General features: G+C 41.5%; 3 protein-coding genes across 4 annotated transcripts in view; 1 reads left to right on the top strand and 2 right to left on the bottom strand.

Moving 5' to 3' along the window:
- znf106b (zinc finger protein 106b) overlaps positions 1-8,419 on the bottom strand; it is a 14,407-nt gene extending 5,988 nt beyond the window's left edge. The window contains exons 1-18 of one of the 2 annotated variants that reach the window (XM_039781478.1): positions 8,314-8,419; positions 7,737-7,873; positions 7,553-7,614; positions 6,876-7,079; positions 5,514-6,785; positions 5,065-5,419; positions 4,900-4,960; positions 4,465-4,619; positions 4,310-4,370; positions 3,437-4,229; positions 3,177-3,339; positions 2,695-2,829; positions 2,309-2,425; positions 1,925-2,116; positions 1,548-1,610; positions 809-928; positions 315-386; positions 116-187 (exon numbers count right to left, since the gene is read on the bottom strand). In XM_039781478.1, coding sequence (XP_039637412.1) covers positions 116-187; positions 315-386; positions 809-928; positions 1,548-1,610; positions 1,925-2,116; positions 2,309-2,425; positions 2,695-2,829; positions 3,177-3,339; positions 3,437-4,229; positions 4,310-4,370; positions 4,465-4,619; positions 4,900-4,960; positions 5,065-5,419; positions 5,514-6,785; positions 6,876-7,079; positions 7,553-7,614; positions 7,737-7,871 — 4,032 coding nt within the window. In that variant the 5' untranslated portion in view covers positions 7,872-7,873; positions 8,314-8,419. The remainder of the gene's footprint in view (positions 1-115; positions 188-314; positions 387-808; positions 929-1,547; positions 1,611-1,924; positions 2,117-2,308; positions 2,426-2,694; positions 2,830-3,176; positions 3,340-3,436; positions 4,230-4,309; positions 4,371-4,464; positions 4,620-4,899; positions 4,961-5,064; positions 5,420-5,513; positions 6,786-6,875; positions 7,080-7,552; positions 7,615-7,736; positions 7,874-8,313) is intronic. The other variant, XM_039781479.1, reaches the window with a different exon arrangement.
- A 681-nt stretch (positions 8,420-9,100) lies between these two features.
- Positions 9,101-11,827, top strand: churc1 (churchill domain containing 1). The gene is made up of 4 exons (XM_039781411.1): positions 9,101-9,279; positions 9,463-9,598; positions 10,295-10,365; positions 11,019-11,827. The coding sequence occupies exons 1-4, from the start codon at positions 9,241-9,243 to the stop codon at positions 11,109-11,111; spliced, it is 339 nt and encodes a 112-aa protein (XP_039637345.1). The 5' UTR covers positions 9,101-9,240; the 3' UTR covers positions 11,112-11,827.
- An 824-nt stretch (positions 11,828-12,651) lies between these two features.
- On the bottom strand, positions 12,652-21,129 carry ttbk2b (tau tubulin kinase 2b). Its single transcript, XM_039781345.1, has 13 exons — positions 21,075-21,129; positions 20,747-20,820; positions 20,499-20,639; positions 20,293-20,397; positions 19,060-19,125; positions 18,884-18,976; positions 18,667-18,792; positions 18,419-18,576; positions 17,975-18,167; positions 17,395-17,609; positions 16,810-17,275; positions 15,564-16,264; positions 12,652-14,013 (listed from the first exon to the last, which is right to left on the bottom strand). The coding sequence occupies exons 1-13, from the start codon at positions 21,127-21,129 to the stop codon at positions 13,662-13,664; spliced, it is 2,745 nt and encodes a 914-aa protein (XP_039637279.1). The 3' UTR covers positions 12,652-13,661.
- Positions 21,130-22,088: the final 959 nt, after the last annotated feature.

Below are 22,088 nucleotides of genomic sequence, written 5' to 3'. Positions count from 1 at the left end.
GTGAAGGCAGTGATTACATTAATATACATAATATATTTAATATACATCATCTGACTAAAAATATCTAGATTTTCCTTTTAGATTCATTTTCTGTATAATGACGTTGAGTCGTTACCCAGCAGCGGTAGTTCTTCATCAAGTTGAGCTTCACAGCTTGAACACTGCCATCATAACAGCCTGTATAGATCTGGGTGGGACAAACAATGGTAGACACATAGTTCAACAATATTCAACCACCCATCTTTTCCAAAATGAACCTCTGTCATGCAAGCTTAGATTCAAAATTATGGCTGGGCCAGCTACAGTCCACGTACCACACTTTTATGTACGGCCATGCACATCACCATGTCACTGTGACCCCCGTACACCTGCAGGCGGTCATGGGACTGAAAGGAAACATATACAACATTCTAATGAATAATATACAGATGATGCACAAGAAGACAGACACAACTTTTAATTTAAAAGCATACACTAGATAGCTGCAATTTTCCAGAAGTCTTTTTTTTTTCTCATGGTGGTGGCCTGATTGTACCTCACTTCCAACACTGCAAATTGAAACTATGAGAAGTCTTATTGTAATTAGTAAAGAAAAAAAAGCTTGTTTTGAGTATTTTGCAATGGATGGTGAAGCAGAATGAACTGAATGAAAGAGATTCACATGCAATTATTGGCTTAAATTAAGAAAAGTGAATGCCTTGTCTTTCTTATTTCCTCATTTTTAAAATACACAAACCACTCGTTCAAAAATCTGTGTCAAATGGCGGTGTCCACACATCACCTTAAAATTGAGTCATGAATACTGTACCTGTAGCTCATAAACTCGGACCAGTTTATCCAGACAGGCTGTCACCATCACTTTCCCTAAGATCACTATTGATGTGACAGCATGATCGTGACCCTTGTAGATACGAACCAACTCACCCGTCTGCAAATAAAGGACAACAAACATAACGGTGACAGTGAACGCATGAAGTTGAAATAGAAACAAACCAAAACACAAACATAGACAGACACTTTCTTAAAGGGATGGTTTGGATTTTTTTTAAGTGGGGTTGTGTTAGGTACAATGTCAATGGAGGCTTTAACGAAAGCCTAGAACGGCTTCAGTTTTTTTTTTTTTTTATTTATTTATTTTTTTTTTATTTTTTTTTAGGTGGACCTTTTGTTAGGTGGCTCAAATACGTTTAGCTGCTTCCCCGGTCCACAGCAGTACATCACTTAGCTTTTGTGCCGGGACTCCCTGCCCCTTCTTAAAACTGTGGACGTGCCGACTGCCATCTACTGTAGGTAATACACTGGCTATGGATAAGTAGCTCATACAATTCTATTTAAAAAAAATTCTAACTATCCCTTTAACATTTAAATATTTTAAGATTATGACTCTGAATAATCTCCACTTTTTATTGTCATGTCAGTCACCTCAGTAACTACATTTTTGCTGAACTTTCAGATTGATAGATCTGTAATGTTATAAGGCACCAAAACAAACTGCAAGGTCCCGTCCATCAATAATCTAATATCGATACATAGCCTTTAACACTTACGTGGATGTTGTGGGCATGAACAGATGTGTCACTGGAGCCGCTAAAGACCAAGTCATTCACCACCTGAAAACAACAGGAAGTGGGGATTTAGTACACCTGACATACAAGTAATAATCAATTTGATGATCTACATTTCATCTAGCTACAAGAAATAGAAGAATCAACAATTTTAAAACCAAATGCCAGTCAAAATACGGCAATCTATAGCAGCATTGAAAAGGAACAAAGTATTTTCAGCTTTGGGAATATGCAAATTTCATGTTTAGTCACTTTGGAGATGTTTGAGAAGCATCTGAATTTCCAGTCATTTAGTCTCCTTATCGGGACACAAATCATTTTAAAGTCTAACAATTCCAGACGTGGGTTTATTTCCTCACCTTCATACAGAGTACAGTTTTGGTGTGACCCTCCAGCGTGCGCAGCAGCAGGCCACTCTTGGCGTCTCGTACGCTGATGGTGCTGTCGTAGGAGCCAACCAGCAGCACTCGGCGGGCGCCCTCCTGTGCTGTACCCAGACAGCTCACACCTCGCGGGCCGTGGCACTCAAGCACATCTAAGTTCTTCAGAGTCTAACGACAGAGATCAGAACGAGGATAAAGACAACACGGAGATAGTGGTTCTACGGTTTTTAAGCCGCTGTCGGAACATTCCTCTGGCAGACAAACAGAGACCTACAACACTGCAAAATGACACTGGTCATTCAAATACTCTGGTTACAGGTCAACAAGTTACTTCCTCTGTGTTAAAATTATTTTGCTCACCTTTAACTCATAGCTAGCCACTGATCCATTGGCGAGTCCAGCATACAGGCTGTTCCAGGCAATGTGCAAACACAACACTCTGTCTGAGAGAGAGATCTGCTCCAGACACTTTGTGGTCTAGAGGAAAAGAAATTAAAACAACCTCTAAAAATTCAAAAACAGAAGATAGGAGGCAGTACTAAGCTTACAGAAGTGGGTATGTAAATTAAAGCATGATGGTTAAAAACCCCATTAGCAATTCAACCATTAACTTAAAACTACTGGGAACCCAGCAGTGAGACAAAAAAATGGATGTGTTAACATCAACAACTGATATGATTCCCTGTCTTAGAAGGGTTGCAACGCCACATACAAATCACAATATGGGTTGGCCAGACTTTTTGTACCTTTATGCTGTAACAGCGAATAGTCTGGTCACTGGATCCGGTGTAGAGGCGTGACGGCATGTTTGGGAGCGACGACACCAGCAGACAGTTGACTTTGTTTGTGTGACCCTCAAATACTGCTTGGCATTCCCTGGTCTGGATACACAGACAAATACAGAGACAAAATATACTGCTTATTATTATTATTTTTTTTATTATTGTCTTTGTTGCTTGGTATGTAAAAAAAATGATAAAATTGTACATATAATAAAATTCAAGATGTTGAACAGAAGTGAGTAAAGATTCTTTTTTTTGGTGTATTTTTTGATGATTAGTTATTTTTTAACGGATTGTAAAAAAGCAGAAAATTAAACAGTCTGCATTAAACAGAGGGATTGTTTTGGTTTCATTACATCTGCTTATTGTCTGAGGAAGGATACAGTTGTCAGCAGGGACAAAGTTGGACCAAAGTGGGTACACATTTTGGACCGTGATCAACATACCATCAGACTGTAGGCCCGTGCTGTGTTGTCCCCTGAACATGTGTACAACCGACCCTCGTGAACATGGAGGCCGTGGACGGGGCCTGTGTGATTGAAAAAAGATCCCACGGACGGCTCCTCATCCTCGCCCACGTCAACTGGCACAAACGTGGGCTGAACTTTTCTGAGTGGTCAAGAGTGAAAAGTCGGTCACATTTCACACTTCACAAGTAAAGCAATGCTTGTAATGTTCAAGATTCTAAACCTAAACGTTATCTCACCTCTCAACGTAATTTTGCTGAAACGTCTGTGTGCTTAAAGAACTGAACTCCACACTGACTGACTTCTGAGGAGGCTCTCGGTGGACCGGAACATTTGGTGAATCCTCATTGTCCGATTCATCAATGTCGATGACTACCAGGCCGGAGGGCTCCACCATTTTGACAGAGTCGTCGCTCTCGTTCCCTCCATCGTCGTCTGGTGCTGCAGCAGATGCATTTTGACCTGTTTTGGGGTCAAACGTGGACACTGGCTTCTCTGCTGCTGGCTCTTTTTCTTTAATTTGTTCTATGCAGAGATTTCCTCCCATCTCTTCCTCAGAATCAGGGTCAGCTGACATCCTCACTGTCTGTTGCCCGGCAGATGATTCAGGGAAATCATTTGTTGATGTAGAGCACTCTGTTTTGAGTGGTTTGAGAGGGGTAACAGCAGTTGTATGAGCAGCTAAGTGTGGTGACTGATGCAGCAGTGAAGGGAGCAAATCAGAGGGAAACAAGGGTACAGGTTGGCTTGCAGGTATTTGAAGTGTATCAGAGTTACAGGACAATGTTTTGGAAAATTGACTAGCCTGTCCAGCTGGGGATAGTTGGAATATTTCTTGCTTTACTGGCATGGTTGGCAGGGCAAGGGGGCTAATGGAAGATGCTTGGTTTGTAGGAGATTGTTGCTGGCTGTAGGAGGTCGGGAAAGCACTAAAGGAAGGAAGGGGAGAGAGGCTTGGCTGCACGCTAGCATTAGCTCCTGCTGATGAGGTGGGGGCTTTCTCTGCTACATTAGATGCACCTGTGTACCCTCCTGAAAGAGATTAAGAAAGAAAAAAGTAAACTACTTGTTGCGTATGAAGCCATTTAAAGCAAAGGGTAAATTTACTGTACCTTGCATCCCTTGCAGGATTTCGATGCGCTGGGCTCTCAGACTGTTGACCTCAGCAGTAAACTATAACAGCAGGAAGAACAATTTAAACCCATAAAAATACTGAGGAAAAGGTAAAAAAATAAATAAAAAATGCTGTGTCCATTAGTGGTGGTACCTGCTGTCTCAATAGCAGGAGTCTTTGGACTTCTGTGTAGGCAGCTTGCAGGGCATTGCGAGCCTGGACCAGAGACTTGTCCAGATCCTGCAAGGAGTGGCTCAGCTCATCCTCCCTCAGAGACACAGACAGAAGCTGGTCCATTTGGCTCTGGTCTTTTCGGTAGAAAAACAAGGAAAAAAAATACACACTGAGATTTATTGGATTACTTTTTTTTTTTTTTTTTGTAATCCGATAACCTAAATGGGATCAAAACGTCTTTCGAATACATTTGCAGTGTGTCAATTCTCTCTTTTCATTTATGCCATTTCCCAATAGTGTTTTACCTACATGTGATGTACATACAGTATATTTTCAATTGAAACTCTTCTCACTGCATGTTAGAATTACACATTATGGAAATCAAAAATAAAGCACTCAAAATATCAGAATCACCTTTGTTTGACTTTGTTTTTTTCTTTTTTCCACTTGGCTCCTTATCAGAAATGCCATCGTTCTGTAAGAACACACAACAATTTAATTTCCAATTCCAACTAAAAACACGTATCAACGTGATGTTTCAGCTGTGCCCGACACTTAACAACATTGTATAATTCTCACCCTGTTGTGTTTCCTCTTGCTAGCACTACTGTTGGCTCTCATATCTCCATTCTCATCCTCCAAGTTTGGCTCCACCTTCACAGAGAGAGCTTCGACTGTCTGACTGCTGCAGCCTTCCAGTGCTGCACCAGGCTGCTCCGAAGGCTCCAGCAGCTCAGAATCTGACTGGGTTTCTGGGCGAGAGTCATTATTTGCTGTGTCCTGGGGCGGAGGAGCTAGTTTGGTCCAGTGCGCACCTGAAGGACTGTTTGGGAACGACTCCCAGTGGAAGCCTTCTGACAGACTTATGTCATTGTCCTTTGCGTGTGTTGAGCTTTCTTGGTCAGACAGAGGGTTTGCCAACTTAATTCCAAACCTGTCACACACAGAATTAATACAAATAAAACACTAACTTATTTATGGCAAACAAAGGGTAAAACAGATACAGTTCAAAAGACAAGAAGGTTTACCTGGGGGTGCCTTTGCCCCTTTCCTGCTTTTTCCTTTTCGTCTCCTCATATATCGTCCTCCAGTTCGACTTACTCTTGGCCCCTGATAAGCTGAACATTTTATTCAGTGTTGGTTTAAGCCTAGCCTCTTTTCCCCCCTGAACTTTGGCTAAGTCATGGGCAATTCGAACCTTTCGGGTGATGTTCAGGTTGGGCTCAGAGGATGTGGTCGAGCACTGGCTGTCGAGGGTCCCTTGAGATTCTCCCTCCCTGCTGTTTGATGGTCCATTTGAGTTACTTGCAAACACTGAGCTCTTCTCACAATTCTGAGTTGTTCCTTGTGTCATTTTGAATGTTGTCTGCTTTGGCTTAGGAGGAGCAATATTGGAGGGAGCAGTGCTGTTGACCTGTGAGGATTGCACAGGTGTAGCTGCAGCAGAGGTGATATGAAGTGCAGCCTTCTTGACATTGTTCCTAAAGGAGCCACCTGTCTGCTGCTCTCTCTCAGCTCCAGCTTGTTGCGTGGTGCAGCGATCAGCCCCCCGGACACCTACATCACTGTTCTGCTTCCGGGCTTCACGGTCGGCTCTGCACGGCTCCCTCACGCCCAGCGCTCTCCTGATTTGCCGTAGCATTGCACTAACGTCGACATCCCGTATGGGAGCTGCGTTGGCGGATCCGTTTGCTGAAGCGGGTTGAGCTGAACATTCTTGTTCTGGCTGAGTAGATCCCGTACTCTCATTCTGGTCATGAACGAAGATGATGGCTCCATTATGAGGAAGGTGATCACTGGTGAAGTCTCCATCGTATTGCTGGTTGTAATAGCCATTCTGGCTGATGGTAGGCCATGTTGTTCTTCCTGGCTTGTTAGCGGCACCTGCTTGAGTGTTGTCTGGTCTTCTAACAAGTCTGCCTGTTTGGGAGCTCTCAATTTTGACCGAAAAGTTTTCATCATACCTTAGCTGCTGAGCTGATTGGGTGAACTGGTCTCGAACCTGAGGGTAATGACGAGTTTGACCTGCAGGCTCTCCTGACAAACAAGGCAATCTTCCGCTTTGATTCTGCAGAGTTGGTTCTCTTTGGTGAAGAGGCTTTTGCAGACTGGACACTTTATTCTCTTTGTTTTGAACAACAGCATTGTTTCCTCCTTGCTGGTAGGTTTCCTGTTGCAGTCTCCTCATCTTCACTTGTTTGGACATCACTTCATTTTTTTTGCTGGCTCCCTGTTGCATGTTTGCACGCTGACCAGCTACTTGCTTCTGTTTCTTTTTTTTCTTGCCCTTTACTTTCTTCCTGTAATATAAAACAAATCCGGAGTTATTCAAACATATTAAAACATGGAGAGTATAAAAATGCAAACAGATAAACAGGTGAAATTATTACTCCTCTTTTTTTAGTGTCTTGTTTCTCTCCAAGATCCGGGCCATGGTCTCTTTGCTCAGAGTCTTACACAGAGAGATGGGCTTTATATTTTTAGCAATCAAACTCTTCAACTTGGCTTTGTGTTGCGCAGTGGAAATGTGCTGAGCATACTCATTTAAGCCCATGGAGGATGCTTTACACGCCTGACATTCATGAAATGAATCCCTGTTAATGGAAGAACACAACAATATTTTGTCAGATATATGTAGATGTCTGGGTCAATGCATGTTATAATTTTGTTATCTCAGTAAGGCAGGAAAATACTCTGGGGCTAGGTTATCATTTGATTTTTTTCACACATCACCTGAGTTTTAGTACAATACCAAACAATTCTCTTAACTCTTAAGTCTTAATAAAGTAGGTACTCTCTGTGCTATGAACACATGTGAGGTGGCACAACAACGTTTTGAGATTCGATACCCAGTTGAGGGGAATACTCCTGAAGAATGCAACCTTGACATGCTGTGGATAAGGTGCCATCTTTCGTCTCTCAGATCATACTATGTCTCAAAAATCAGACCAAAATGTCTGATCAAGCTCATTATGTATGTTTACTGGTGTATTTTGCATATATTGTGAAAAAATATTGCTTTAAAGAGAACAGTTACACATTTGCATATCTGACAAACATCACTCACTTGCCCAGCACTGTCTCCAGCTCTCTGTGATGCAGCATACCATGCACATGCTCGTGTGCTTCCTGTAGTTAAGAGACATAATGTCAAAAATATAGATCATTTAGAACGGCTGCAGGTTGGGGAGAAACATACTAGCCAGCAGTGCTAATCATTTAAATGTCTTGGTCAAGTTAGAGCCACTTACAATTTTCAAATGGGACCTGCGACACAAAATACAGTAGTTTATTTTGGCCTTCTTGGAGGACTGTGGGTTGTTCTTCTTCTTCTTCTTCACGGGCATTTTGCCCAGCTTACCACGTGGGTTTTGAACCTGTGCCATTTCTGAACAGGTGAAACAAGAACAAGGGATAACTTCACATATAGCTATGTAAACAAAGCTTTGCAGTAGCATTCAATATGGGATTAATAAAGCCCAACTGCAGTGTCTCAATGCAATACTATCATCGCAGAATAAAGACTATAGCCGATAAAATATTACGTTAGACTATAAGTGGTATTTACGTTATATCAGTAGGTTATTAGGTGGCTGCTGGGCATGGTTAATAACTCGTACAAACGTTACACTGCAATCGTCGAGTCTAAACTTATAACGTTAATGTTAACAGTAGCACAACGTGGTTATCAAGTCAGAACTAGCCAGCGTTCACGTTTGAGGTGGACTAAATAGATCGACGCTCCCTGTGTTAAAATTCACACAGGATGGTGGGCAGCGTTAACGGCATTTAGGTCAATTGTTACTGAAAACATATTAAGTACATTACCAGACAAATTTCACATGGCAACAAAACTCAACTGCAACTCATCCGCCATGTTTGCTTACGTACATTGCGTTATGTTTACGTTGGCCAATCGTTAGCTAAAGAGCACACCGGAAGTTTGGCGGTGGGGCCCTTCTAGATCTACAAAATATGGGATAAGAGCGATTTGGGTTTTTTGCAGAGACATCCGCTCATGAGGTTGTTTTAGAGCTCTAATGAGTCACAGGGACCACCGTTCCGCGTGGACGTTTTTGCCAAAAAGACATAAAAGAGACTGTAGCTAAATATTACAAATAATACATATTTATATATGTAAAAAAAAAAAAAAAAAAAAAAAGAAGAAGCTGTTTGTAATAGCTGTTTCAAAGATGTTCTATGTGTATGCGAATAGATGAAAAGTTGTGTAATATTGTGTAATTGCATAATTCATTTATATTTATTTTGCTAAAATCAGCTATTTACTCAGATACAATTTATATTTAGCATAGCAAATAACTTATTTGTGACCTTCGCGAATGACTTTAGTCTATCCGTGTTGCCAGATCTCGCGAGAACTTGTTGCTGAGACAGAAACAGGTCTAAAAAGTTAATTTTCTTCTGACTTGTCCGTCTGAAAAATGCCAGATGGTCAGAATGTTCGGAGATATGTGGCTTGTAAAAAAATGGTCCACTATTTACTTTGGGGAAAAAAAACAAAAAAATCGGTCATATTTGTTCACGTTCACTCAGGCCCTGCCGTCTCCTAAAGAGGCGTGGCACATACATCATGGATGGGCGAAACCCACGTGACACAGATCCAGGAAATTACTCGAGGAGTTGGGGCGTCTCTCTTCCTTCTCTTCCTGTTCTCTTTATATTCTCTACAAACTGCATCTGGCTGTTTACAGTGTTTTATCGCCAGCTGACTTGAAAAAAGATTTTCAAGTTAAAATGTGCAACGGCTGTGTGCAAAAAGAATACCCAGACCGGGTAAGTCTGACACACACGCTAATTTACGCATTTAGTAAATGTATAGATACTGACGGTATAGTTACCTGTGAGATTATTTATTTAAAGTTAGGTGAATCAGCCACCTCAAACGATGATGTCCTGCTAGCGTTACAATTACAAAAAGAGTTACATGTGATGGTATTCCTGTGATTTCCTGCTCAGGGGAACACTTGTTTGGAGAATGGCTCTTACCTGATGAACTACCTGGGCTGTGCCAACTGCCATCAGAGGGACTTTGTGCTGATCAGCAATAAAGCCACAGAGGATGACGATGGAGAGGAGATCGTAACATATGACCGTTAGTCATTTTCTTGGGCTCCTGACGCATGTTTACCAACCAGTTTTCATAAAAACCTTTAAAATGTTTATGCCTGTTTATGGGCCTGTTTTTTTTTTTTTTGTTTTTTTTAAAGTTTGGTCAAGGCCCCTTGGTGTCATCCAAGGTAAATCTTAATGCTGCAGCATGCAGTGATATATCTAGGCAATAGGGTGCTTCCAACTTTGTGGCAACCCAGTTTGGGGAAGATTCTTTTCCTGTTTCAACATGCCACATTCCATAAAGAAATGTTTTCCCAGTTGGGGTGGAATAATGTGACTGGCCTGCACAGAGCTCTGACCTCATCCCCATTTCTACACCTTTAGGGTGAACTGGAATATCAACTGTGAGCCAGGACATATCCCCCAACATCAGTGGCCGACCTCACTAATGCTCTTGTGGCTCAATGGGACCAAATCCCTGCAGCCAAGTTCCGAAATCTTGTGAAAAGCCTTTGAAGAAGGGTGGAGGCTGTTACATCAGCATATTAAGGTGTCTGAATGGTTTTGGCTATATAGCATATTTCTTCAGAAGGTCTTGTGAAAAAGAGAGAATTACCAGAATCTTTCATAATTCACCAAAAGTTAGTGGCTACTACTGTTAATAATCCCAACCTTGTATGAAACGCTACCACAGCATGTTTAACAATAATCCACTGGTGTCCATTTCTCCTTCCAGATGTTTGCAAAAATTGTGACCATATCATCGCCAGGCACGAATACACTTTTTCTGTTGTTGATGAATACCAGGTAAGGTATCTCTACACTGGTTTGACCATATAATAACTGCGTAATAAGTAGATTTGTATGTGAGGAAAATGCTTAACCCTTGTGTTGTATTAAATAAATTAAATTTATACTGTTTATTGATCCCCAGTGGGGAAATTACAAGTTACATTCTGTTTTTTAGAAATCACTACACACAGGCCTGAAATACACACAGACATTCCTGTCCCCCCTTTTTTAACAGTTTGTTTTTGCTTTTTCCAACGATATAAATTGTTATATTTTTCTTCTACACATTTTCAGCGCTTATTTCTACGTCCCATATTTTCTGATATAAAACAAAAATTGAAAACGGGTCAATGTGACCCGAAGTCAACACAAGGGCCAAACCTGTAATATATTATATCATCAACTTCAGGCTCCTGTTGGGGGGGGAAAGGGGAAGGAGCACTTATAAGCTGTTTTATATCCCATTTCGGTCTGTTTGAGAGTGTCTGTTCTGATGTTTGTGGTTGTTTTTTTACTTGGACTGCTGTACTCTGTCTGCACAACAAATTTACCCTCTGGTACTAATAAAGAAACCTAACCTAACCTACTAATTCAACAGAATTTAGGGTTAGAAGTTGCCACTGTATAGTCTTAAAATATTTATATTAAGTCTGTTTTGTGCTGTCCAGGAGTACACTATGCTCTGCATGCTGTGTGGAAAGGCAGAGGACTCCATCAGTGTGTTACCAGATGACCCCAGACAGTCTGCGCCTCTCTTCTAGACCTTACACCTGCAGGTCATGATTCACTTTTTAGATGACGTCACCACCACGGACGTGTTGCTGGCTGCTGGCGTCTGGGTTCCAATCCTTTTTTATCATGCATTCAAAAAATTGTATGCATGTCTTCAAAGTACACCGCATTTTAAGTCTTTGGCTGTTTATAAACTACTGTATGCGGATATTAGTTGAGCAGGACATATAACTTAGTATTATCCTACATGACAACAACAAATATTCTGTATTTTAATTTACGATGTACTGTAAATAAATATTTTTACATTTTATTACCATCTGCATTTTACTGCCCAACAAATCATATCTGATGTTGCAAAGTCAGTATGACAAAATAAGGGAGTTTACCGTGCAGCTATAGAAATAACAGCTTTGTTATTATTGTTATGTTAAAAATGCTATAATTTGTTATAAAAATGGTAAATAGTTTATTTCAAATGTTAGAATAAAAAAAATTAAATGTATCCGCTTAAACAGTTCAAGGTTATTTATTTTTGCCAAAAGCTTACCCCTAAATAGTATGTCTCATTGCCACCAAACTGCAGTGTTTTAAACATGTTCAACTCTGAGCCCAGATGCTTGGGGAAGATAAAATCCAGTCTTCACAGTTATGAGCCTATTTGTGAAGTTGCTTGAGATTAAAATTTAATTTCTGACTTTGGAAACAGCAGTTAACAAAAAAAATAAATACATTTGTACACTAACAGACAAGAAGTCATTTTAAGTGATCAGAAAAAATTTAAATTTCAAATATTTCCATGACAGCTAATCAAGTTGACTCGAAAGCTCCAGAAGAGCAGTGAGATTGTTTTTGTTAATTAAGTTGCTTGTTAAAGTGCCAACATCTGGCCATTTTTTTGTAGTTTTAGTTTCTTGTGTAGCAGTCAAGAGTCAATACAAACCCTTTTCTCATGTACATAAACACTGACGAACCTTAGTTGATGTTTTGGGAAAAGAAATTGTTTTCAGAGTGGGGACGGTGTAGCAAAAAAGCTCAAACAATGATTCATCTAGCCGTTATTAAAAAGGAGTTTAGAGCTAATCATTGTTGAGATTTTCTTTGTCTACACATAATTCAACTACTTGTCAATTACTGATTTTAAAATGTAACCACAACAGATGGAGGAGCCTATATTTCACTGTTGTCAAGTGATTGTTCTCAGGGGACATGTTGCAGTCTGAGTTGGTGTGACTTGTGAATAACAAAAACACTTCATAATTTGAGCATGTTTAGTCAAGGTTTACCGGTCTACTTTGACTGTCTTTTCCCATGTATCTGATCACTGACAGTGCTGCTAAGGTTGGGACTATTCCGCCCGTAGACACTAGTTCTAATAAAAGTCAGTCACTGTGGATTATCCAGAGTAACTAGGGCACTGTTGCTGTGGTTTCCATTGCTTAGGAGTGCCACAAAACAAATTCCATTCAATTGTATCGAGGTGGTGGCAGAAATCTCAGAGACAGACATATTAACTCGATCTAACCAAACGATCTGCAAACCTCTACGAGTGAATAAGGAAATGGTGAGTAAATTTAGGCGAACTGACCCTTTAATCCCAACAAAAACTGTAGCAGGTGTAGCCAGGAAGTAACATTTTTGAGATCTGGCATTTATTGAATTTACTTATTTTAATATGTATTTTAAATTGTGATAAAAAATAAAATGCAACAATCAGACATGATAAACAGCTTCCATTTGTATAAGTTTTTTACTTTATCATCTACTTGATGTAAGAAATAAAATTGCACGTCATTGCTGGTCTACATTATAATGTATATTAATCAGAAGCAGTTCAACAAAAATACAGATGTCTTAGCGGATTATACAAATTAATAAAAAAAATAATAATTTGCAATGATACTCATGCACTTTTACAATACTTAGGTATGAGTGCACTTACATGTACATTCTAATATGCAGATGCCTTTTGCATGACAAATATTTTCTAGCAAAGTAAAAGCACACTACTACACCGTGATATGCCAAATGAACAATTCATTGTCAAATACAATAATTAATCTAGCTGTTTTACAGGAGTGAGGTCAACATGGGGCTGCATGCCCTGGTTCTGTACATGAATGCCGATGTTGGTATACTACGTGAGGTGTTATTTACTTTTAGTGTTCTTAATGCGATTACATGGTTCCTATTAGTGTTTATTATGTCCTCATGGTACATATCTACAATTAGCATCTTTTTTACATCCTTCGGTTATTAAACATTATCTTTTTGGTCTCATCTTAGGCCAATATGGAGAGTTAAGAGAAGAGTTAAAATGAGAGGTAAGAGTTGGCAATCTTAAGGTTTTCTCAACCTTTTTGTTTCAACTGCAGGTATCAAGCCACATTGTCAAGTATTTTGAGAGACACATCCAACAAATGAATAAATAAATAAATACAATTTATACATTTTACATTACATACAGTACATTCCCTTGAGTAAATACCGTATTTACACATGCTATCGACGACTGGATGTGAAACAGCCTCTCGCTACAGTTGCACTATCCGGATCAGTCACTTGTGTGTCAAATACAGTCATCGACTCACTTTGCCGGAGCCTTTACTCTCGTGGATGAGACCCCTTCCCCTGGAGCTGTGGCCCCACTGACCCTGCCCTCCGAACCGGTCATGTGGGTGAGGATGCCGAGGGGGAGGGGAGCTGGAGAAGCTAGATGGAGAGCGGCTGCGTCCCTGCAGTGCCCCGCCCTCCCGGAGCTCCTGGCGTGAGGGGGAGGAGCTTAGCGAGCGCTGAAGGGAGGAGGAGGAGCTGCGAGGGCGTGGAGGAGGGCTGAAGAGCATCCCGCTTCGGTCTTGCATCAGCTGAGTCAGACTGGCTAGAAAATCTGCGTCACTAGTGCTGCTGGCACGCACTCTTAACCGCCGTCGTCTGGAGAAAAGAACACAAGACAATACGATTACGGTGCCGTCTGTATGATTCCTCCTCCTCAAATCTTTCTGTGAATAGAAATTAAAAGTTATAATCGTTAAAACATCCCTTATAACGCTGTTTTTGATATTTAATATTTATTGTATTTACATTCTGTAAATAACTCTCTTGTAGATTTCATAATTAGTGCTGTAGTCCGCCTTTCCCACAATGGATTCAGATGGCCTACCTATGCACAAGGAATTCACAGGAAACGATCCAGCATTACCGTTTGTCTGTAATTTAATCTCATTGATGACAGCCTCACTGTTTACTGTTCAGTCTTCTAACACCGTACCAGAGCCGTATTAAGCTACTGCTAATGCAAACTGAACATTTCCTACTGCTGCTAATTAAACATCACATTAAAAGAATTCAACAGCTAAAATGTGGTGGCTTTTATTGTGAAGCAGAAGTGCGAAGGATCATTCATCAAAAATACTTCAGCAAAACAAGACAATTGCATTTTTTGACAGCAGATCAGTTGTAAATATTGCAGGAAGATATAGAACAAGATGGAGCTCTTTCAGGTGACAGGCTGCAGACCATCTCCTCACCAAGGTTACTACTCCATCACTGTGCCCTGCTGTTGGGCGGAAAACTATTAGCAACGTGTACAGCATGAAATCCAATTGCAGTTGCCCATTGTATAATGGAAAAAGGCCAATTAAAGAGGTCAACAGTGACGTTCCGGAAGTGACAATCCAATTTATATTCTAAATCAGGATTTAAATTATTAGCCATAATGTTTTAAACATCAGAGGTAGACTGCGTGGCGTGTCGGTTTTTATTTCGGCTCCCACGTTAACAGGTTAGAGCTTGCACACTGCCTGCCTGACACACACGTCTCAGGCGCAGCTCGAGACGCATCGAAAACGCGTGCATGCTAGAAATAGGACCAACGCCTATTTTTCAAGTGACACGCAAGCGTGTTGGAAGCGTTTCCAGGCAAAATAGAATACGAAAAGATGTTTATATGTCATTTTGACACCAATACATTTAATAAAGGACATTGTGATGTTTGAAAGTCTCTAGGTTTTGACATAAATGCAGAAAATAATAAATAATTATTGATTTTCAAATGCACCTGTCAATACAGAACGAAATATTCTGTAGCCAATTTTGCCGTCAATACTGCCGACGTTGCCATTGCCGATATCAAATCAGTGTATAGGCCTATTTATGTTTCTTTCATTTTATCAATGGGAAACATACATGTGTACAGACAAGGCTAGCAGCAGCAGCGCCATGTCAGACCCGTTTCTGGTGTGCAAAGACATAGAAAACGCCACGCAGCCGCCACGCAACAGAAACGCTACGCTCACGCCACGCAGGCAGTGTGCAGGAGGCCTTATGCTCCCAGAAATAAATAAATTATATATACATATACACACACTATATATATATATATATATATATATATATATATATATATATATATATATATATATATATATATATATATATATATATATATATATATATATATATATATATATATATATATATACCTGTTGTCCACACACGGGCGGATGGGTGGTTTCCCAGGAGGTGGTCGTGGCAGAAACCTGCTGGTGAGTTGCTCAGGCATAAAGGCGGCGCTCACAGGACGTGGAATCTTACTTTTACTACCTGATGAGGAGGACAGAGAGAGAGGGTCTTCTCCTACACAATCGGACCTGGAGCCTCGCTCTGAGAAGAGCCTGTCTCTTGGCAAAGCGCAAGGAAGGTTGTCACAGGACAGAGATGGAGAGGGTGAGTGGGTGGGGGAGCCGGGGACTGGACTGCTCCAGCGATGGCGCCTCTCCATGTTGAAGTCCCGGCTCGGAGAGTCCAGGGGGTTGCTGGGGTCTCGTACTGGGATTCGACTCAATCTCGGGGACGAGGGAGAATCTCTTCTCCTGAGCAGCGCTGGCGGGGGAGAGGACGAGACGGTGACGGTACTCTCCACAGCGCCTCCTGCTGCGTCAGCTTGAGGCTGCTGATTCGGTTCGGAGGAGCGATCCGGCAGACCAGAATCACTCTCAGGGTCTCTGTCGTTTGTCAGGTGAGCATTGGGGCCTTTGGCTGAACTTGGCACTGGAGCTAACTCCAACCTCCCTCCATCTTTGAAGGTTTCCTCAGGGAGTTTTTCAGATTTAGCAGATGGTGCTTCTAGTGGTATTGCTTCACTCCTCTCCTGTACAGGGGAATGTAGCGCACAGCTAGAGGACTGAGAAGAGTTTATGATTGTTAGAGGGTATGGCCTTTAAAAGTCCAAAGTTGTAACACCTATTTTTGAAAAATTCCATCCTATTTTTCTCTCCAAAACTTAAAACTATAAATTAGTAATGAATTGATTATTAATTAGAACATGTCTAAAGAATGTCTAAGTCGTAGAGGTGCTGAAAATCATGAAAAGTTTGGACATCTACGTTTCCATGGCAACTAAGCACAAACTTAAGCACCATTGTGCTTATGCTGCATTCATGTTATGTCGGCAGAATGGGAAGAACAAGAAAAACGCTTATTCCGTGTTGGTAATGTTCACAAACTATTCCAAGTTAGTTAGCCCTAAAGCTAACCTTCTAGTAACACCAGATAAACCTATAAAATTAGCTCAACTGATTGTATGAGTTAATATTGGTATTATCTACCATACCCAAGCTACTACATTCATATTGTACTGTTGTACTTACAGCCTATATCTATTTCGTTAGTTTAATTTCACAATGCTGCTTTCAGTTCATGCACGACTAAATGTTTGGTCACCCCTACCTGGTCCATCTGGGGTCTTCCCATAATGACAGAGGGCATTTGTCCCAGCATTCCCGGCAGTCTCCTGTGGCCCAGTAACCAAGTGCCGGGCATGGACATCTGTGACAGGACAGGACTGCTCGGCACCACTGTGGGCTGGCCATCCTGTGGCTCAGAGGACTGGTTCTCAGTCTCAGCGGGTGTGTGCGTCTCAGGCTTGTCCTCATGCAGGGCCTCACCTTGAGGCTTGGTAGCTCCAGAACCGCTGCCTTGCTCTAGCTCCAGCATCACCCACTCCTGAGAGTCTCCCTCTTGGGGCACGGGACTGAGGTTCACAGCCACAAAGCCACTGCTTGCTGCGCCCTCTTCGTGGTCAGGGGTTGCTGTGCCAGACTGTTCCTCATTGTAGGCAGGATGCTGCCCATGTTCCCTCTCAGGAATGGATTGCTCCCCAACTTGAAAAAGGACCGGGCGCTGTTTGCCCAAGCTGAAATACAATGATATTGTAATTGTTATGGTGAGTTTCTGTCTGTTGCCCAAAAATGGGTTTTTTTGCAAGCTCTCACAACTGTATATATTGTAATTTCATGTGTACGGATTACTAACTAGGCCTCAAGGAAGCGTTCAATGGTGGGCTTGGGTTCGGGTGCAAGCCTCTTTTCAAACGCCAAGCTCTGACTGTGTCTCATCCTCCGGAGCAGTGGCGCAGCCCGCTCCAAGAACATGGTCTCTGATCGCACCCGTCTAGGAGAACTCTGCATGGAGCCGGTGTTGGGGCTCTGGTTCCCCTGGTTCTGACTGTGTTCATCCTCACTCACCACCTGAGGAGAATGAATGACAAGAAGGGTCAAAAACCGTTATATTACATTTATAACCCCAGAAAGAAGCTGTATCAAGACATCCATTTATTTAAATAGGGAGGCAGGCAGTCAGTAGTGGGTTTCTATTCAAGCCTAGGAGAAGTAGACGTAGTGATAGATGTTGGCAGGGTCTTATCCATTATCATATCTCTGGGCAAAGTCAATGTAGTCTTGGGGGAAGAGTTTTGTGCATGACATTCACTGCACTGCAGCTAAACTATGCATATCAATGCACAGGAAGAGAAGAGTTTACATAAGAATAATATTTCAGCAGTAGGTAAGAACATTCTAATTAGCGTTTATAGTAAAAAGTCCATTGCCCTGACCTTCCTGATCATCGGCTGTACATGTTTATGGTTTCGGTTGCGGTCCATCTCTGACCATACATCTACAGCAGGGGTGGTGGTCGGTGTGGGGATGGGGGGGCAGTTGTCAGCATCGCTGAGGCGCTCCCCTTGCAGGACATCCTCAGTGTTCTCCCTCTGCAGCTCGCCTGGCAGCACTGAAGCATTGGCCATGCTGTGGAGGAAAGGGAAGGTCACCCTGCAGCTCATTTCAACAGCACAATTTAGAGCAGCGATTTTCTCAGGGATCTCTGACTGTGCAGAATTTGAGTCTAAAAAAAGCTGCAGCTATATATTTCAACACATATCCAACAGAGTATGAAGGAAGTGTGACTAGCACGAGTGAAACTGCAACAAGAACCAATTAACAGAATAAAAGGCTACGTGTCAATAGTGATAGAGCTTCCTTTCTTGAGCTGTAAATACCCTAAGTACGCCGGTGTGAGGCGAGTGAGCTGCTGAGCAGTGGTTGTTGCGGCAGTGTTGGTCAGCATATCCTCCGAGTCACATTTCTCCCAGTCATAAGGGTCATTCTCCAGCGTGCTGTGGCTCTTCATAGCGTTCTCAAACACTGACATCAAGAGCTGTCACAGAGAAACCAGAAGGGTCAGCATTTGACAACTGGAGGGGTATAAACAGTGTGTGCAAAATATGCCAAACAAGCGATGGCCAACCTGATAGTCTGGCTTAGTGAAGTAGTCCAAGGTCAAGATGTGATCCAGGAAAGTACTAAACTCTGAGGGAAGGTGCTTAAGCATGAGTCGATGGTCATATGTCTCTTTTAGATTTCCTACTTGTTCCTGAGAGCAGGGAGGGGAAAAAGAGGAGTTTGAATGGATACACATGCTGTGAATTACTAATCTATTCTGACTGATATATACAGGCCCATACCTTGTCTTTGATTTTCCTCCAGGGAAGCTGACCAACCATGAATTCCACCAGCATGTAGAAGAGGGACCACAGGTCGTCATGACGACCCATTTCCTACAAATTAGGATTCCCAAATGTGAGTAATTTCAAGTGTAAGATATAGAAAATAGCAGAATATGTTTTTGGTTCATGCTTACCTTATTCTTATGAGCATTGATTGAAGCATATCGCACAGTTCCTCTGAAGCCTGCCACAGGACGAGGCTGAAAGAGAATAGAGATATAATATAATAAAGATATAGTAAAATGTAAATAAACTGAAACCCTAATAACACAATGTTTGTTTATAGGTCCTAAATAACATTCTGATGTATCTATAAATACTATGTTGAAGGCAACTGGATTTACTGTTTTAGTCTTTGACATTTCCCAGTCCCAGGCATTTCAAACTTTTTGGGATGATTCCATGAAGGTCATTAAGGTCACACAGGTGTCACGTGAAAGTTGGTGTTGGTGATATATAATCTCAACACTCAAAGAAATGTTTACACTAAGTTGGCAAGGTTATAGCTTCATCGATGTTATTTACGTTCCATTCCGTTACGTTCCGCTCCTCGTGGGCGAGGACGTGAAGAGTGAGAGTAGCCTGTAGGGCTGCAGCTAACGATTGTTTTCATAGTCGATTAATCCATTGATTATTTTCTCGATTATTTGATTAGTTGTTTGGTCTATAAAATGTCAGAAAATGGTGAAAAATGTGGATCAGTGTTTCCCAAAAGCCCAAGATGACGTCCTCAAATTTCTTGTTTTGTCCACAGAGGAGAGAAGAAACTAGAAAATATTCACATTTAAGAAGCTGGAATCAAAGAATTTTTACTTTGGTCTTAAAAAATTACTCAAACCGACTAATCAATTATCAAAATAGTTGGCGATTAATTTAAGAGTTGACAACTAATCGATTCATCTTTGCAGCTCTAGTAGAATAGTATTGTGTGGCTCGGTTGAGCCACTTTGTTGGTTTCCCATTTACAGAGCCATGGCTGTGTATGAACACCAGATTTTTTTTCAGCGCACACAAAGAACAGACAGCTAGCAGAGTGTGAGGAGATATTCGCTGACTGACAAAAAAATAAATAAATAAATAAGTATACTGGATAAGAATCGGTAACTCCACTTTTAACTTAGTGTTTCTAAATATCCTATCACCTGGATGACTCTCGTGCTCTAAGAGTAAGTTATATCATACAGTATCTATCAGTATCAGTATCATTTCTTTTGAAACCTTCTGTAATAACACTTTTCTGTATCAGCATACTAGACCAAACCTCAAAGAGTTGACAAGAGTATGCTTTGGAACAGCTTCTCTGACGATAGGTAACTTGTGGGATCTTTGATTAAAAACCAAAACCATTGCTTTCAGGAAGTACTTACCGGACGGACTTCCTGGTTGGAGTTGGTAAACTGACGGGCCAAGCCAAAATCAAGCATATAGCAGCATCTGCAGGTACTGGCTAGTCTTCCCATTGCAAAGTTAGACTACAATTTTAACAACACAGAAAAACACAAGCAAGTTCAAGTTAAACGGTAATCTGACTTATACAAATTTACAAACCAACAAGAGTTTCAGGTCAACTTACAGGTTTAATGTCTCGGTGCAGGAATCCTACAGAGTGGATGCTTTCAATGGCCTCTAAAATCTGCTTGCCAAGTCTCAAAGTTGTGGAGACGGAGAAGGTGCCACGGGTCATGGTTCTGCGCAAATCTGCCAGATTCCTCCCCTTAAGACAGGAAATCAGTGGACAGCATGTTACAATTATATGACACAGAGTGGTTGGTGTTGACTGCGAACAAAATATTTGACTAATATTGACTAAAAAAATCCTACCTGGAGTTCCATCACCACATAGTTGAAACGATCATTTCGGCCACATCCCACAAAGCGACACACGTGGTCTTTGCCTGTCACAGACAGAAATTTATTATATTATATATTATATTTATTTTTCTCTCAACATTTGTATTTATTGATACTGTTCCAGACACAAATGTGAGATATAGTATGTTGCAAGCACTGATTGTGTGATATATTTAAATCACTGCTGGAATATTTCAGCAGTAGTTAGGACACTGATTTATAGATACTATAAACACCTCCTTCATTCACTGAATGGTTTATCAGGCTCTACAATGTGACTCCGATACACTAGGGTTACCTACTGTGTTTTGTGGTGACTGAAGCAAAGACCACTGCAGCTTATATCCTATCATTTTTATTAAATAAAACATTATCCTTCACTGAAAAAAGCAGATAGATTTTACACAGTAAATGTGGCTAAACGAATTGTTGGGGAAAACAGTGTTACCTAGTAATACTGGGAATCAAGAAAAAAAAAAAAAAAAAAAAACACACCCCCCCCCTTTTTTCCCCCCCCCCCCCATCCTTCCCCCCCCCCTTTGGGGGCGCCCCCCCCCCCCCCCCCCCCCCCCCCAGCCCCCCCCCCCCCCCCCCCACCCCCCCCAGCGCCCCCCCCCCCCCCCCCACCTTTTTTTTTTTTTTTTTTTTATATTTTTTTTTTTTTTTTTTTTTTAAAGGGGAATATTAATTGTCAGCCCAACATGTGGTTGTGGATAAATCATTGCTCTCTTCATTGGGCCATCTGTTTAATTTGTTAAACATGATTTTGTGATTTCTCTTACCACTTTCCATCTGTCTCTGACCACGTCTACCACTGACAGGATGTCTGTGTGCTCTCCAGCCCCACTCATCCTGAGTGCTCTCAGCTACAGCCTGCACCTGGCATCAGTGACGCAAGCCCCTCACTAAAAAACAGGGAACAGATTTTTAAAATGCAGGTCCATTTTCTCTTAAAAAATAAAAATAAAAATCACAGCACGCTGCATGCAACAGGGCGTGCAAAAGATGGGAAATGAAGCGTTACTTGTTACATGTTATTGTGCCTGACAGAAACATGTGGTTAATGCCACTTAAACTGCTACAACGGTCACACGTCTTTAGGCTCATACAAGACGCTAACGAGTGCTAGATGGTCTCGAAAAGATAGCAGCTAGCATTATTTGACTCTGTGCCAACCCACAACCAAGACTAGCGCAGCGGCAATCGCTGGTCACAAATGGCCATAAATCGGTCGTTGGAGAGGATTAGCCCGTTAGGAAGCTAATCTAGCTAGGGGACTGCGTTCAATGCGGCGGCTCCGGTGGTCCTGTTA

The sequence above is a fragment of the Perca fluviatilis genome, chromosome 18 (genome assembly GCF_010015445.1).
Source record: "Perca fluviatilis chromosome 18, GENO_Pfluv_1.0, whole genome shotgun sequence".
Classification (NCBI taxonomy): domain Eukaryota; kingdom Metazoa; phylum Chordata; class Actinopteri; order Perciformes; family Percidae; genus Perca; species Perca fluviatilis.
Note: the sequence above shows the minus strand (reverse complement) of the source record. Positions and strands in the feature narration are given on the sequence as shown.